The sequence below is a fragment of the Siphateles boraxobius genome, unplaced genomic scaffold, assembly GCF_051911475.1.
Source record: "Siphateles boraxobius isolate OS27281-9 unplaced genomic scaffold, OSU_SipBor_1 9, whole genome shotgun sequence".
Taxonomy (NCBI): domain Eukaryota; kingdom Metazoa; phylum Chordata; class Actinopteri; order Cypriniformes; family Leuciscidae; genus Siphateles; species Siphateles boraxobius.
In genome coordinates, this window is record NW_027509219.1 from 21,238,070 (window position 1) to 21,256,557 (window position 18,488).

At 37.7% G+C, this 18,488-nt stretch overlaps 1 protein-coding gene across 1 annotated transcript; it reads right to left on the minus strand.

Annotated features, from left to right (window-relative positions):
• Positions 1 to 1,667: 1,667 nt before the first annotated feature.
• Positions 1,668 to 17,568, minus strand: arih2 (ariadne homolog 2 (Drosophila)). Its single transcript, XM_077223144.1, has 15 exons — positions 17,380 to 17,568; positions 14,780 to 15,211; positions 14,605 to 14,672; positions 13,588 to 13,660; positions 11,924 to 12,065; positions 11,702 to 11,823; positions 8,147 to 8,256; positions 7,918 to 8,035; positions 7,762 to 7,812; positions 6,133 to 6,154; positions 5,886 to 6,037; positions 3,203 to 3,346; positions 2,658 to 2,726; positions 2,450 to 2,557; positions 1,668 to 2,349 (listed from the first exon to the last, which is right to left on the minus strand). The coding sequence occupies exons 2-15, from the start codon at positions 15,002 to 15,004 to the stop codon at positions 2,278 to 2,280; spliced, it is 1,476 nt and encodes a 491-aa protein (XP_077079259.1). The 5' UTR covers positions 15,005 to 15,211; positions 17,380 to 17,568; the 3' UTR covers positions 1,668 to 2,277.
• Positions 17,569 to 18,488: the final 920 nt, after the last annotated feature.

Genomic DNA, 18,488 nt, shown 5'->3' on the forward strand with positions numbered 1-18,488 from the left:
AAATAAGGTGTCTTCGAACGTCACTTCCGGGCTGTAGCAGGGCGGCGTTTATTCACTAAAACGGGGTTCATTTTCCTGTTTATACGAGGGTCGGCTCTCGTTATGTCGCGCGCATGTGTGCACAGCACGAGAAGGACTTCGATTTAATTTTATCTTGCGCACTCTGCTCTGCTGCTGACTTTATTTGGAATGAGTGAACTGACCTGAATATGCAGGCCCGGGAGCGCGCGAGGACACCTAATGTCGCTCGTCCAGAGCACGCAAACACAATTGAAAGGTTATTTTTTAATGTGAAATTATTTTTTCAACTTTTACTTATATTTAACTAATTTTAACATTTAAATAAAAAACAGTCAATATTCACTAGTTGTTAGTAAAATTAAGCATATTTTGTATACATTTCTGACCATGTTCTTTTATCCTCCTTGTGAGAAAATATGAATATTTTTGTATTGTAATTTTTTTTTTCTCTAACAGAAATTTTGACTTTGCATCTGTTCCTTGTTGTGTATGTTTGGTTTTGATGGGGAAAAAATGGGTGAAATAATGTGACTAGAGATGAGCTTAATCATGAAGTGGTTCATAAAACACTATTGTTTATTCACTTCTATAAATACCAAATGTTGTATTTCATGGTCATGGTTTGCCTATAGTAATAATTATCTTGTAAGAACAGTCCAAGTATTCAGTTTGTGCCAATGTGCCTCTTCCAATCCTGATATAGCATAAATAAATAAAAGAGATGTACTCAAATATGGCAGCTCTGACATTCTGGGTAACTCTGGTTGAAAAAGTCTGTGGTTACATGCATATGCCATTTCAAATGCACATACTACATTTACTCAATATACTACTATTATTATACTGATAGGCTTCATCACTCTGTCCCCTCTCCAGCAGTAGGCCGGTGTGTGGAGGGCGTTCTGGCGCACTATGGCTGCCGTCGCATCATCCAGAAGGATGCTGCACATTGGTGGTCGTTGAGGAGATTCCCCACTTCCATATGTAAAGCACTTTCAGTACCCAGAAAAGCGATATATAAATGTAACATTATTACCATTGAAAAGTCTGGGATCAATGATAAAAAATACTTTAATTTAGCAAGGATTCATTAAATTAATCAGAAATACCAGTAAAGACATTTGATGTTATAAAAGATTTCTATTTCAAATAAATGTTTAACTTTATATAAAAAAAATCCTGAAAAAGATTTATCATATAATCAGTTTCCACAACACATTTAGCAGCACAAGCATTTCAATTGTGGTATAATTTATTAAATTAATATTATTAATAAAATAATAAATTAAATAATTGAATAATAAAAAAATCCTCAGTGAGCTGATCCACCAAATCATTATATTGGAATGATTTCTAACATGATCATGTGACACTGAAGACTGGAGTAATGACGCTGAAAATTCAGCTTAGCCATCACAGAAATTAATTAAATTTTAAAATATATTAAAATAAATGATTTTAAAATATATTAAAATAGAAACGCTATTTTAAATTTTAATACTACGACAATATTACACTTTTTACTGTTTTGTAATCAAATACGTAAATGTACCCTTGGTAGAATTTTTTTGTTCTTTCCAAAACTGTAGTGTTGCGCAAATACTTTTTTAAAAGTGTGTGTACACAAGAAAACACAAGAGTCACTGTCTGGTTTAAAAACTTTCTCTCAGTAACTCTATTTCTGTATTAATGTACAACCGTTGAAAATTACAGCATCATTTGTTTTTCATCTTTTTTTACATTTTCAGATTTTTTTAAATGATCTAACTATCAACAGCCATTTTCAAAGAAAAAAAAACCAGAGAAAGCAAGAGAGAGAAGAACAGATGGCAGAAGTTATGGCAGGAGCAATGGAGGAGGAAAAGAAGAGTTAAACCGTTTCGGTGGAGTGTTTTGAGTGTGTGTGGGTGCGCATGTGACGTGTGTGTAATGTCAGCTGACATGGGGATGTGAGAATGCAATGTTTGTGAATGTGAATGCTAGGATACAATCGTGCTATTCTCAAACCCTGCAGTCAAGTAAAGATTACCAAGCAAACAAAACAAAACAGGGGCACGGATTGAGGAAAAAAATAAACAAAAAGGGTAAAAATACAGCTTTGAAAAGAGATGCTATAAATGAGAAAAACAGAAACGGACAAAATATTTTGAGATGCAGTGTAGTTTTGACAAAAAAAGTGGAGGGGTATCTTTGGAGAGAAGGGGGCAAGACAGTTGAGAGAAGAGCGAACTTGAGGTGAACTCTCTGGACGGATGTTCAGGTGTCGTGGAAATCCTTCAGCAGCGTCCGTCTCTTCTGCTCAGCAATGTGCATCTGATTCTCCAGATCCTGCAGAGAGATAGAGGAAAATAAGAAGAAGAGATGAACTTGTGCTTTTATTTTTTAGTTCCTGTTCACAACTTCCTTCAGTCTTTGTTCCATCTCTCACCCCTCTATCATTAGCACTCGGCTCTCCTCTCTCATAACTGTCTGCTCTCTCCACTTTCCATGACAGGTTCTCGATCTCCGCCTCCAGCTGAGCCTGCTGATACTCAAACTACAGGAAATAAAAATGAGATATCCCATTACCAAGGCCAGATCTTAAAGAGATCTTTGATGTTCAATGAGAGATTCACACATTTAACGCAGTTGCTTACCAGTTTTTTGAGGGGTCCAGACTCCATGTAGTAGGCATAAGGATAGGTGTACTGCAGTGTATACCGACACTAAGAGAAAACAAAGACAGTGTGAGTGTGTGGAAACCTGGACGCTTGTTAATATATGCGCAGAGTGTTTTAGAGTGAAGAGCGGCACTGTTCTTTTATATGTGAGCAGCTCATGATCTGTGTTTTCAGTTCAGTTCACAGTAAGTTTAGGTCACTTATAACATGCATTTGGGAAAGCAACATGTGCCAACCAAACTTGTTATAAATTCAATTTATAACTCAATTTATATTAAATAGTGAAATATAAAAATAATAAGATCTATTACTTTGTTTAATATTTTTATTTAGTAATAATAATAATAATAATATTTTATAGTTATATACTGTAGATATATAAAAATCACAAAATGCTAGGCCAAATTGTGCAGCCTTAAAAACAAGCACAGCAAACCTGAAGCTTTATTTTATGTTGTTATTTTTTTTAAATGGCACTAGATACAGCCCTGGTGTGGAATACAGCTGGATTCAGCCAGTACCTTAGCCAGTAGCTTGGCAGCATTCTGCAGGTACTGCCAGTCGATCCAGGTACCCAGATTATTCATGACTCGCTCCTGAATCTTCTCCTGGATCCGCTGGTATGTCTGTGCCTCCAGCTGCATGCTCTTATTGTGGTTCTCCCACTGAGCACCCACAGACAATGTAAGGATTAATGCTAGCATATAAATATTTAAAGTAATTAACTGTCAGTACAGTTAAGATGAAAAATTGCATTCTGCAATCTAATTATTGCGGTCAAATCATTTAATCGCTATTACTTGGGGTTGGTCAGCTTAAGGCACACTTGTGCAATAATCATGCTGTCTAATCAGCATCTTGATATCCCACACCTGTGAGGTGGATGGATTATCTCGGTAAAGGAGAAGTGCTCACTAACACAGATTTAGACAGTTTTGTGAACAATATTTGAGAGAAATAGGCCTTTTGTGTACATAGAAAGTCTTAGATCTTTGAGTTCAGCTCATGAAAAATGGCGGCAAAAACAAAAGTATTGAGTTTATAATTTTGTTCAGTGTATAGACAACACACACACATATATTATTTGAAACAAAAAATAACTTTTGTTAGATGAGATTAATCGATTTGACATCTCTAATATAAATACAATGATATAATAGCTCAGTTCCAAAATCTAGTGAGCTCTCGTTTCCCTCACAGGCAGCTTTCTTTTTGAAACAGAAAACTGTATAGGCAGCAACTACAGGTCCTTCTAAAAAAATTAGCATATTGTGATAAAGTTCATTATTTTCCATAATGTAATGATAAAAATTAAACTTTCATATATATCATTGCACACCAACTGAAATATTTCAGGTCTTTTATTGTTTTAATACTGATGATTTTGGCATACAGCTCATGAAAACCCAAAATTCCTATCTCAAAAAATTAGCATATCATGAAAAGGGTCTCTAAACAAGCTATTACCTTATCATCTGAATCAAATAGTTAACTCTAAACACCTGCAAAAGATTCCTGAGGCTTTTAAAAACACCCAGCCTGTTTCATTACTCAAAACCGCAATCATGGGTAAGACTGCCGACCTGACTGCTGTCCAGAAGGCCATCATTGACACCCTCAAGCAAGAGGGTAAGACAGAAAGAAATTTCTGAACCAATAGGCTGTTCCCAGAGGCTGTATCAAGGCACCTCAGTGGGAAGTCTGTGGGAAGGAAAAAGTGTGGCAAAAAACACTGCACCACGAGAAGAGGTGACCGGACCCTGAGGAAGATTGTGGAGAAGGACCGATTCCAAACATTGGGGGACCTGCGGAAGCAGTGGACTGAGTCTGGAGTAGAAACATCCAGAGCCACCGTGCACAGGCGTGTGCAGGAAATGGGCTACAGGTGCCGCATTCCCCAGGTCAAGCCACTTTTGAACCAGAAACAGCGGCAGAAGAGCCTGACCTGGCTTACAGAGAAGCAGCACTGGACTGTTGCTCAGTGGTCCAAAGTACTTTTTTCGGATGAAAGCAAATTTTGCATGTCATTCGGAAATCAAGGTGCCAGAGTCTGGAGGAAGACTGGGGAGAAGGAAATGCCAAAATGCCTGAAGTCCAGTGTCAAGTACCCACAGTCAGTGATGGTCTGGGGTGCCATGTCAGCTGCTGGTGTTGGTCCACTGTGTTTTATCAAAGGCAGGGTCAATGCAGCTAGCTATCAGGAGATTTTGGAGCACTTCATGCTTCCATCTGCTGAAAAGCTTTATGGAGATGAAGATTTATTTTTTCAGCACGACCTGGCACCTGCTCACAGTGCCAAAACCACTGGTAAATGGTTTACTGACCATGGTATTACTGTGCTCAATTGGCCTGCCAACTCTCCTGACCTGAACCCCAAAGAGAATCTGTGGGATATTGTGAAGAGAAAGTTGAGAGACGCAAGACCCAACACTCTGGATGAGCTTAAGGGCGCTATCAAAGCATCCTGGGCCTCCATAACACCTCAGCAGTGCCACAGGCTGATTGCCTCAGTGCCACGCCGCATTGAAGCAGTCATTTCTGCAAAAGGATTCCCGACCAAGTATTGAGTGCATAACTGAACATAATTATTTGAAGGTTGAAATTTGTTTTATTTATTAAAAACACTTATTTTATTGGTCGGATGAAATATGCTAATTTTTTGAGATAGGAATTTTGGGTTTTCATGAGCTGTATGCCAAAATCATCAGTAATCATCAGACCTGAAATATTTCAGTTGGTGTGAAATGAATCTAAAATATATGAAAGTTTAATTTTTATCATTACATTATGGAAAATAATGAACTTTATCACAATATGCTAATTTTTTGAGAAGGACCTGTATATGTGCACCACAGATATAGACTCGACTCGTAATTTCTTTCAACAGCAACATGTTGCTAAGCTAACAGCATGCTACTCTTAGAATAACAAAACAGATAGCACACACATTGGGTAAACGAGTCCATTTTAAATTAGATTTAGAATTAGAAAATGTTATTGATACCTTTCTGTAACAAGTAAACTATAATGTTGCTGCCTAATTTTTGGAACAACCTTTTGTGTCAGGATCACTACTGAAGAGCTCGGTAGGTTTTGGAACAAAGATAATGTTTAGCATGCCTGTCTACACTATATGAGTGTGGCCTTTGGTCTATCTTTCTCCCCCCCAAAGAAATTTATTTTGATTTATCATTTTTGTCTTACCCTCTCAAAGTAGAACAGGTATTTCTTGAGCGCCTCTCTGGCCTGGGCCTGCTGGCTCTGATTCACTATGTCTGGGTTCTCTTTGTAGCGACTGCACTCATAGTACTCACTCCCATGAGTCTTCCAATCCCCCAGACACATCCAGCAGAAATCTAAACAGCCAAAACAATGCAATTTCAATCTAGACCACTTTCCTACTCAAAAGGGATTTCAAGTAACTAAAAATCACTGGGAAAAAACAACATACCATGCTTACACTTTGAGCATTGCTGTAAAGAGAAAGAGAGAAAAATATATGTTAGGTAAAAACATACCCATTGTATCACCATTCTCAGTCTAAACATACACTGCTGTTCAAAAGTTTGGTGTCAGTACGATTTAAAAAAAATAAAATACTTTTGTTCAGAAAGGATGCATTCAATTAAATAAGCGATGGCAAAGACTTTTACATTGTTACTAAAAAATGATATAAAATGTATTTCTTGAACTTTCTATTCATCAAAGAAGCCCAAAAAGTGGATTGCGGTTTCTACAAAAATATTGAGCAGCACAACTGTTTTCAACACTGATAATACTTAGAAATGTTTCTTGGGCATCAAATCAGAATGATTTGGAGGATATTGTGACACTGAAGACTGGTGAATAAACTACACATTTTAACCATATTTAAACCAATTTTAAGAAATAAATTATTTTATATAGGTTATATTGATTACATGATTATAGGCATTTTATCTGCTCCCTTAATAAAAATACCTCATTCGAATTGAGATTTTTGGAATGCTCATTAGCTTATTTTTCATCAAGAAGTTCAAATTTACAAAACTGCATATACATTATGTCAGATTTTCGCATTGGTCTAAACAAAAAGTGCAGACAGGCTGAATAAAATTGTAAATACACTCGCTGCCAGTAGGTGGCAACAGCATAAATTGAGATTTTTCCCTGGTAACTGCTGTAAATGGAGGTAAGATGAGAGAGTAAATGCCATCAAAACATTTCTGAAGACAATTGTTTCCCTTCAGAGAATCATAATCAGAGTCAATCAGAATCAGTGTCATAAATTTCAGCACTTGTGTCGTATTAAGGCTGTAAAACTTCTCACTGCCTTCCGCTATGTTTTCACACAAAACAAAACCTATGCTGCACCAGGAAAATTAAATGGACAATACTTATTTTTCATGTAATATTGCAGTATTTATTATATATAATTTATCCATGCACATCATTATTTTTTTTAAATGAATCTGGCCTCGTAATCTTTAATCAAAATAACTTCCCCTCCCTCTTGTAACAACATCTCTTCTCTGATAAAGTGTTTACTGGTGCGAGGATGGGACCACCTGTCACTCACATGACATCACAGCAATAGCAAACCACAACCATCCAATGATCCAATCAATTTCTGATGGCAAAAATCAAGTACCGCCCTACATTTTTTTTTCTTGTTCGAGAAGCTGTTTCAATGGGATATAAATCAGAGTTGGGGAAAAAGAGACTATTACAATTCTATTTCATGCTGACTTTAATGCTGGACAGTATTTACTTTTTATTTTTATTTTTAAATCATGGTAATCAAATACAGTTTTAAATGATAATAAAAATATATAACAGTAATACTAACAATCAGGAATTTTATTGTGGTTAGTGACAGTTTCATCACTATTTAAATGTAATAATGTTTCACAATATTACTGTTTTGACTGTATTTTATCAAATAAATGCAGCCTTGGTGAGCATAAGAGACCTCTTTCAAAAACAACAAAAATCTAATGAAGCTGACAAACTAATAAAGTAGTACTCTGACATGCTGGGTGTTTTATTAAGTGCACTACAAAGTGTGCAGGCAACGGAAAAGAATGAATATACTATTCACCATGTGGTTGCAGCCTCCATTCTTCTCAATGCAGATATTGCACTTAGGACACTGTGGAAAAAAAATCCAAACATTAGGATAAAATGATATTAATAATATATCGACAGTATATACTTCATTTGACAATCCTAAATGTATCTGTGTGTGCTTTTTTACGTCTTTAGTGTGTGCACTGATGTAGTTGGCCGTCTCAGAGTCATCTGCACATTTCGTCAGCCATTTGCGGATGATAGCACAGTCTGTGGGGGCGTGATACATCTGTCTGCACTTAAAACTGAAGCCAGACGGACAGTCAATCCAAACACATATGCAATCACGTGCACTCTTTCACATCACATGTATTATGCTAGGAATTGAGGAGTGTGTGTGTAATGGTGTGTAATACCAGAAGACTTCTTGGCAGCGGCTGCATTGGACTCTACGAGCTCGAGGTTCCTGGACCTGTATAACTATCGGACAGTCGGCACCAGGACACAGCTGCAGCTGGAAATGACTCTGCAGACACAAACAAACATGAGCAGGTTAAGAGTGATCAGTGCCTTCCTAGAATGTGATAAAACTGGAGAGATGTCATCAAAATTCTGTGAAAATAATTTTCATGTTATGGCTAATAAGCCCTATAAATGGCCAATATAAAAATAAAATAAATAAATAAAACTAAATTAAATGTTTTTACATTATAATTGAATACACACTACCATTCAAAAGATTGAGTAATATTTTTTAACGTTTTTGAACAAAGTCTCTTATGCTCACCAAGGCTAAATATATTTGATCAAAAATGAAGTAAACATGTTGTTTCCAGCATCATTACGCCATTCTTCAGTCACGTGATCCTTCAGAAATCATTCTAATATGCGTATTTGGTGCTCAAGATACATTTATTATATGTCTATGGAAACCGTGATTCTTTGATGAAAAGTTCAAAAGAGCAGCATTTATTTGAAATGGAACAATGTAAATGTTTTACTTTCAGTCTTTGATCAATTTAATTTATTCTTGCTGAATAAAAGTATTAATTTCTTTAAAAAAAAAAAAGAACGTATTGACTGGTAGTGTATAATAATTCTATAATATAATATATAATATAACAGGGTTTCTGCAGGTATCTTCAAATTAAATTGAATGCCTTTTTAATGCCATTTTTAAACTTTTTAATGCCATACACGACCCATGACTAACCACAGATTTTATATATATATATATATATATATATATATATATACCGTATTTTCCGGACAATAAGTCGCACTTTTTTTCATACCTTGGCTGGTCCTGCGACTTATAGTCAGGTGCGACTTATATATCAAAATTACCAAGATTTACGCGTCACAGGATCGCTGACGGCCCCAGATTATTATTTGCGAGTTTTTGATGTATTTGTGGTATGACGTGAATGCATCATTTGCCGAAATTGGGGGTGACATTACTGTCTACAGCCACGAGAGAGCGCTCTATGCGCTCTAGACTACAGCTAGTTTTACCGCTGAAAAAATCTCTCTTCAGTGATGTGGAATAAGATCGCGGGAGCTTGGTGAAATTGCTTTACCGATAACTGTTGGACTCGCTGTCTTATGTTTTTTTTATTTTATTTGATCCTATTCAGCCTCTCAGGTATGTTTTTTATGCTATTGTGTAGCTAACTGTTGATGCGTTACGTTAGCAACATACCGGACACATATTCAGCCTGTTGTTCTTTGTGGTATTGTGTGTAGCTGAATAACTTAAATGCCTTCTGCCTTCTGTTTGTAATAGACCAACTTTTTCTTGGTCTTGGATTTTGTTAAATAAATTTCTAAATAAATGCGACTTATAGTCCAGTGCGACTTATATACGTTTTTTTCCTCGTCATGACACATTTTTGGGCTGATGCGACTTATACTTCGGAGCGACTTATAGTCCGGAAAATACGGTATATATATGTATATATATATATTTCCTGGAACACATAGGCGTAATTTGCAGGTAGGACATGTCCCCACCACTTTTGCCAAGGTCGATTGTGTCCCCACCATTTTTTAAACATCTCGTGGCAAGAATGTAACAATACAAATAAATAAAACCTCTCCAGTTAACTAGCAGAGCATTCATTTCGCTCGTTTGTTAAATAAGAGGCAATCTGAAATGTGTTGTTTTTTAAATCAAGTAACCAAAGTGCTCATTGCCGCTGCTATCAGTGGCGCGTAGGGCTGGCCGATATGGACCGAAAGTCATATCCCGATATATTTTGGCTGAATATCGATATACCATATATATCCCAATATTTTTTCCGCAAAGTGAGAGCAAATGTTCAGTCAAAGTCAAAGCCAAATATATTCTTCACTGTATAAATTATACATTGATTCTTATTAAAGCTACTATTAAAGTTATCAGTCAAGAGCAGTGAGTGATTTCCTCTGTGTTTTGTTGTTTTAATAACATTAAATATGTCATCATTTACTCTCTCAAGTTGTTTTAAACCTGAATAAGTTTCTTTCTTCTGTTGAAGTTATTTGGAAGAATGTGGGTAACCAAACAGTTGATGTACCCCAGTGATTTCCATAGTATATTTTTCCCGATGGAAGTCAATGGGGACCAGCAACTGTCTGGTTACCCCCATTCTTCAAAATATCTTCTTTTGTGTTCAGCACAAGAAATAACTTAATACAGGTTTGGAACAACATTACAGTGAATAAATAATGACAGAATTTTTATTTTTGGGTGAACTATCCCTTTAAAGACAAGCGGCTGCATGTTTAATATTAGGGCTACTGTCTCTTTAAGACCTGTACACGACGCATCTAATATACACGCATTTGACAAGCAGATTTCTCTCAATATTCTCAGTTTGCTCTCAGTTTAGACATAACCAACTTTCCTTGTGTAAACCTTGTGTGTATTTGAGAGTATTAGCGAAATAAGACTCGAAAGATAACTTAGTCCAGTAACCAGGCACTTTAGACAGACAGGCTTTTAGTGCATGTGCGCGTCGGGTGTTCGCGCTCAGTAAAGCGCATGTTAGAACAGCGCATCAGCAGTGAATGACATGTTTAACCGGCAAGGCTTTAAAGCACATGCAAATGATGAACTTTTGTGAACTCACTGAACTGCAGTGTCCCGTTCCTTTGCGTCAACATTTGATGTGAGTATTTGTCGCGTTGTACACTAAGGCTGCGCTCACATATAGCGCCTAAAAACGCGTAGAAAATGCTAGGCGTGCCGCGTTCTCCTTTTTCCAAAGGGCTAACGTTATACGGCGGTTATGGACATTAGACGACAAATGTAACACAATGTATAAAACATTCATTAAACACGATGTAGGCCTACTACTTAAATCGATTCTTTACGCCGATTTGTGGCCGTCACACTGCATGGGATTTTACGGCGCTTATTTCCATTGTCACTAACTTAAATGCTTTTTTTTTTTACAAACGCCAAAATCCTTCATTTTTACCCCTAACGGACTGCAACCATGTCTTAAAAGTTTCGTTTTCCAGTCACTTTGGCTGGAATTTGCACTTTCCCATTTTTCCAAGGTTCCAACCCATCCACCGCTGTACAAAATGCCCGAGTCACCTTTTGCTCCGGCCGGAAGCAATTACCAAATTGGTTCCACGTGTTTATCACACTAACGTACATATTTTGCGACAGCAAATAAAGATTATTAATTATGAAGGCTATATTCAAATAAATTGATATAAAATTCTCTTCAAAACTATAATTTTTTTTTTAATGCCTGTAGGAATCAAATTTAATGCTTTTTAATCCCATTTAAGGCCTTAATTTTCACAAAATCCATTTAAGGACTTTTAATGCCCCGTGGAAACCCTGTATAAGGTTTTAAAACAAACTGTTTAATGTAAGCAAAGTAATCTAGATATAATAGACTAATAATCTCTAAAATTGGCAGATAACAGATATGGTACAGACACATTCTGTGCATCCCTAGACTGACACACACCTCCACGTAGTCCCTGAAGAGGTAGCGTCTGTATTTATCTTTCAGCTCCTCGCTGGGCAGCAGAGGAAGAACAAAATCCTCTGGTATGCGAAGAGAGCATTCCTGCGCCATGCACGAGATCTCTATAGACAGACAAAATCCATAGAAGAGATCAGATAACCAGATCGCTCTAATCAGCAATACATACGGCACACTGTGCCCAATGTGCACGTGTATACCCACCTACGCCCACACCGTCTTTGACAAGTACAGTGCAATGCTGCTCCCAGCATGCCTTGCAGAAGGAGTGCTGACAGGGTAGACAGAGGAGAGAGTCTCTCCGGACCAGCTGCAGACACACCCCACAATGCAGTGAGGTCCCAGCCTGAAAACACAGACATGTCAAGAGAAGGAAGTACTTCTAAGATACCACAATGATTGAAAAACGTATAATCAATATATTTCATGTCCATTTATGATTTGGCAAGACGTGTAAGAAGCGGGATAAAGTACAGTCAGCTGGTCATTTTCACTTAAAAAAAAAAAAACTTTATGACAGGACCATTATTAAATATTAAAGGCTTAAATTAAAATATTCTGACAGTGAGACTTCGTAACCATAGGTAAAACCATGCATGGCTACTCACTCACTCCCACTGTATAAAAAATGCCTGAACAGGTAAAAACTATACACACAATTAATTATATATTCCTCTAGCCCTCTAGAATTATTTCAAAGCACATGAGACTACCATGCAGAATGTAAAGTGCTGTGGCTGGTCAAGGAAGACTAGTGAGCATTTTGACAGATGGATGTAAATCACCTGAATGTGGGATCACCTCATGACTATAATATTCAATATTCCACATTTCTGCCCAAACCATGGTAAATTACTACAGTACATTCACGGTAAATGTTTGTAAGGGTGGTGATTAGGGGATAGCCTTCTAACTTCGTTCATGGCACAATGTTTCTGCTATTTACCTCATCAGTCCAGTTGGGAATGTTGAGGCTGTTTCATCCGATTTAAAACTAGTTAAAATCATTGAGTGATTTGTGGTTTGTATCAGAAAGAAGTTGTCAGGTTGAAACACTTCTCACTGGATGTCTCAATCCCGTTTAATAATAGTGTCCGGGACCGTTATCCACTGGGCCGTGCTGCGTAGTTCAAAGTAAACTAGTGAAACAGCTGAAAACAGCACTATTTGTTCTCTATTCGTCGTTACTGACGAGAAACCGCTTCAGATGATTCAGTGACAGAACGGTCCGAACGAATCCGAATCGTTTCAGACCGTTATGCAAGCAAGTTTGGCCAATTCATAGAAAGGAAATAATCGAACCAAAGAATGATTAATTCACGAATGATTGGTATCGCTGGTTCAGTCGGCAGAAATACGGGACACACATAATAACTGCTGAAATATTCGGACTGAAAACGTTTCTCAGGTCAGTCGGAGCGCTCATGGTACACACACAGTGCGTATAGCCGTACAGCTGCAGGCTATACGCACTGTGTCTAACCAAATTTACCAAATTTGCAGCTGTACGGCTATATGCACTGTGTCTAACCAAATTTTAAGTTGCGCATATCTAACCAAATTTAGCCGCACCGCCAGGAAAAGAGAAGGAGGGAGGTTGGGGTGCCCCTCGGGCCGGATGGAGATGATTGGCAGGCCGGACCTGGCCCGCGGGCCACCAATTGAATAGCCCGGCTTTATGACATGCTCAATTAATTATGCAATTTGACAAAGAACAGGTTTCAAGTTACACATTTTAATTGCCTCAACACATTGGAACTCAAGTTTAAGGGGGTTTTGAAAGAAACCCCAAAAAACTAATGTTAACAATTTAAAAAAGAGCTTGAAATGGCAGTTGTCATGAGTAAAGACACATTATGGGAACTCACAGTGAGAGATCTGCAGGTGCTTGTGGGCTGGGTGTGGGCTTCACAGAGCAACTGCGAAGAGTTGGACTTATACCTTTAAACACAAGAAAAATATTGAGACAGACTTTATTTTCAACGCCAAGATTTTAGGATAAAAATTATTTGAATGTAGTGATTATTTTAGCAGTATTTAGCTGCATTTTCACAAAGTCTTTTTCATGTTCACCTAGTCATGCGGTGACATTCCATATACAATACCATTCAAGAGTTTGGGGATGGTAAGATTCTTTTTATGCTTTTAAGTCCCATATGCTCACCAAGGCGGAATTAATTTAATCAAAAATACCGTAAAACCAGTAATATAGTAAAAGATTACAGTTTGAAATAATTGTTTTCTCTTTTAATATTTTAAATGGCAATTTATTCCTGTGATGGTAAAGCTGAATTTTCAGCATCATTACTCCAGTCTTCAGTGTCACATGATTATTCAGAAATCATTTTAATTATGCTGATACATTTTTACAGGATCCTTTAAAAAAAAAACAGCATTACACTATTTTAAGGTGTGATTGTTACATTATTTACATACATAAATTATATATATTTAAGTACGGAGTAATATTAATTAACAACATGGATTTACTATAGGGTTAGGGTATGATTAGGTTTAGGGTTAGTTGCATGTAATTATCCATAATTTACTGTTATTATTATGGTAAGTACTGTATATGTAACATATTTAACAAGGACACTGTAAAATAAAGTGTTAAATTTCTTCTTCTTCTTAAAAAAAAAATTCTTAAAGCCCCCAATCTTTTGAATGGTAGTGTAGTCTCTCAGATGTCTTAAAAAAAGGATGAGTAATTATACAAGGATTAGAAAAAAATGTTTTAAATCATTTTGAGATAAAAAAATTTTTTTTGAAAAAAATTAAGAATTTTTAGATTTTTAGATGAAGTATAGAATATCACACCACTATCACTATTTAACTTTTCATGCCAACTACCCAAGTGTGCATGCTTTGCTGTACTTAATTACCTTTCGAGTATTTGAGACACTTGCCAGTGAAAATGTACAAGGACCAGTTTGGCCACAGCTGGTGACACCTAAAGGGGAGATAAGGGAGAGTCTTTATTTATAGTTTGGGAAGATAGAAATATACAGCTAAATATTGTCAGTCACAACACTAATCCTACTAAACATTGTCACTCACCTTCAGGGCACTGGCTACATTGTTGACTTCCTCAGTTAGTACCTTCTGACTATCTCTGTATGTCAAGCAATTGAACAGGTACTTTTCCGGGTCAAATGGTTCTTCTACCGCAACGTCGTCATCTAGGTCTTCATAATAATCCGGGATGTCGCCCTCTACGATGTCTTCATCATCTTCGAATTCCTCGTTACTGTCTGAAGCTTGGCTACTCATATCCACAGACATAGCCCTCTGGGCCTGACCTTTCCCTGACTGACAGCCGCTCTCCACTAATCAGCAGCTACTGAGCTGCTCCTCTCTGCCCCAGACTGCACCACCAATCCCAGGGGGGCCTGTGGCTTTTAGCAGCACCGAAAAAAGCAAAAGAAATCACACTCCCCGTCACTCATGAGGAACTGGAGAGAGGGATGAGCTCAGACAGAGAAAAAAATACTGAAAGAGAGAACAAAAAACACATTATTTAGTAACTATCATTTATTTAAAATTTCTCACAAACTTAGTGTCTAAAAGCTTATGCTTAAATGGTCAATGATTCTATGAATTTCTATACAAACCTATCATTTTTATTTTTTACTTTTTTATTTTTTATTCAGACAGTCCGCCATTTTCCTAAAGGTATTTATTTTGTGAAAATGACCGGTTGACTGTACCTTTCCCCATTTAATACACAGCTACATAAATAAATGTATGGGCATGACATGAAATATTGATTTGAGTTTAAATTATTTCAACAAGTGAGAAGAATGCATCCAAGAACACTGAACTCAATCTCTGCTCCAAATCCTTTTATTTTTGGAATTTGTTTTGCGTTAATGACCATCTGACTGTACATTATCGGTGCGATAATAACGGATAATAATATACTAATATTATTACTATACAACTGCGTAATAAATACATGGACATTAGATATTGATTAAAGTTATTTATAAAAGCTTGTTTATTTGTTAAATATTTATAAGAACAGCTTAATTGATATTTAATCCAGTAATCGACTAATCAGAATCAAGTATTCCACTGAGCCGCCCATTCAACAGCCTTGGAACGAGAAGTATTTTTTTCAATAGGGATATCTAAAGTCTTCAGAGTTATAAGCCATGAACCAAACCAACAAGTTACAAGGTGAATAACATTTTTTAAACTTTTTTTGAAGCAATAAATTGAACAAAAAGACAAATGTGAGATACGCTTTAATGAGGTAAAGAACTGCAAACCCATGAAGCATTGCAAATGACAATCAAATTAAACAAATCAGGATTTTTATATTTATGTATAATTAAATGATATACATATTTTGTTCTTTTGGTGCTTGTCGTGAATCTCTGATTGCTGGATATTTCTCTGCAGAATCATGGGTAATGTAGTTCTTCAGCAGGAATTCCAAGGTTTAACAATTATTTAAAAAAATAAGTTGAAATAATGCACACCTAACAGCTTCAACAAAAGTACGTAGCCTGCTATCGATTTAAAAGCTCGCAGTGAATGGGATGTTTTTTTGCACTCTATAATAATAATGAGTAGTTAGTGTCCAAACTTGGATCGGTAGGTACTTCCAAGGTAGAATTTAAATTGTGTTTAAATAAGTGGCCTTGCAAGTGTACTTAATTTCAATGAAACTCGCTAAGCTTGAACCACTGGTCAAGGAGCTGTTCCATTATTTACAATCAACACACCTTGGAAACTATCTGAAGGTTGTACTTGTATATGTTTGTCTCCGTATTAACGGTCACCAAGAATCTCTTTGAGCGTAAGACAATCATAAACTCACATGCAGAGCGGCTTAGTGCTTCGTTTTAACGGATTACACGGTGTACTGACACGGTTCAACCGGACATCAGGAGCAGGGCAGGCCGCGTGCCCGAGCGTCTGATGATCACAGAGATCAGGGCTCAGCGTGTGTGCGCGCGCGCCTGCTGATGTGATGAGAGTCACCGATTCCAACTGAATAAACAATCACTGCACATTCGACTCAACGTGAGCACGGGGTTGGTGAGCGACTGCAGCTGTCCGGTCCGGTACCGGATTGGTTGGAACCAGTCATGGGACGACCTGGCCCGGTCCCACACGCGCGGGCACCGTATATCCCTCACATTCCACCCGGGACTATAAATAGCGCGCGGCGCTGGGTGGCACGCAAAATATCACACTCAGCTGGGTTAGGGATCATGGTTTAAGTGCGCAGGTGTCGGGTGGGGGTGACCAAATACTGCAAACTCACGGTACGGACAGTACGGTTTCTGCTTTGTTTACTCCATATGAATCGGGCCGCACCAGCTGTCGCTACTCTAACGTTAGATCATCACTGCACATATAGCAGCGCGAGCGATGCGCAGTCCTTTCTCCCGCTTTCTCCTTCTTAAAATTTACAGTTTCAATACACATATCCCGCAGTGTGAAGTGCATATAGTCAAATTAAACTTGTTTAAGCGAATGCACAGATCGTTTAATATCGTTTTAAAGTCTTATTCACAATCATCCGCTAGCGGACACTCCAGCTCGGGGATTCGTATGTAAACAAGGCCATTTTTGTTCGCTCGATAAAGCCGCTGCTCTGATCGTTTAAAGCCCCCCGTCGTACCCAACACACTGACGTTACTCACCTGCCGGACCGTGTCGGGTCACCACTCGACGCAGGCTGAAGAGAGATATTGGGACAGAGAGCCGATCCGTTCACTTAGATGAGTCTCAGCAGAGCTGAAGATGATCGGAAGTAAGGGGGGATTTCTAGAGCGGCGTCACTTCCGTGTTCGAGTGAGGCTGTTTTCCACACAGAGCAGACTCCTGTTACTGGGGAGGGGCCACGAGACACACGAGCTCACATACTCAAAACTGACATACATACTTGCAGTCAAACACACACGCGTGCGCTAACGCAAATGTAGGTCAACAAAACAAGAAACCTGATTTATAATGTGCAACGTTCTTGTAAGTGCAAAGGCAAAAAGAGAAAAGAGCCCTCATTAAAAGCACATGATTTAAGACCTAGCTGCTTTCTTAACATTAAAGATTAAAAAAAAAAATTTAGATAACGCGTGTTATGTATTGTAGTTCTTATATGTAACTTATATCTATTTAAAGTCAAGGGGTCTGTCCCAGTACTCACACTTACAATATTTGCACAACTTTTCAGTATTTTCAAGTTTAAAATGTCTGTTTAGTAGTCCATATATAGCAGACAGCACAATTTAATTTCGAAGTGAGGTGACATGAAGTGAAGGCCAAGTATGGTAATCCTTACTTGGAATTTGTCCTCTGGATCTAACCCATCTAAGTTAGTGCACACACATTAGGAGCAGTGAGTAGTGAACACACACACACACACACACACACACACACACACACACACACACACACACACACACACACACACACACACACACCAGTGGGCCGCCATTCACTGCAGCTCCTGGGGAGCGATTTGAGGTTAGGTGCCTTGCTCAAGGGCACCTCAGTCATTTCCTGCCAGTACTGAGAATCGTAATTTAATCTAATCAAGTGATTAAAAGCAGTTGCAAACATTCCCAAAATACACATACTCAGCACAGAGAACAAAAAGGAAACACTTTACATTTACTACCAAATTATATGTAATATCTAATGAATTTAACGTACATTGGAGTTCTTGAAATTATTATGGGATATGCTTGGTACCCTTGTGTGGCATTAGAGATAGTTGGGCATGGTTCATTATTAAAGACATCTTGAAATC

What these genes read in the sequence shown, in the direction of transcription:
- arih2 (XM_077223144.1), bottom strand. Translation starts at nt 15,004, where the DNA reads ATGTCTGTGGATATGAGTAGCCAAGCTTCAGACAGTAACGAGGAATTC. An exon ending in GCACCTGCAGATCTCTCACT is followed by an intron (nt 12,066 to 13,587) that starts GTGAGTTCCCAT and finishes CTGTGTTTTCAG; the next exon opens with GCTGGGACCTCACTGCATTG. An exon ending in CTGGACCCCTCAAAAAACTG is followed by an intron (nt 2,558 to 2,657) that starts GTAAGCAACTGC and finishes TATTTCCTGTAG; the next exon opens with TTTGAGTATCAGCAGGCTCA.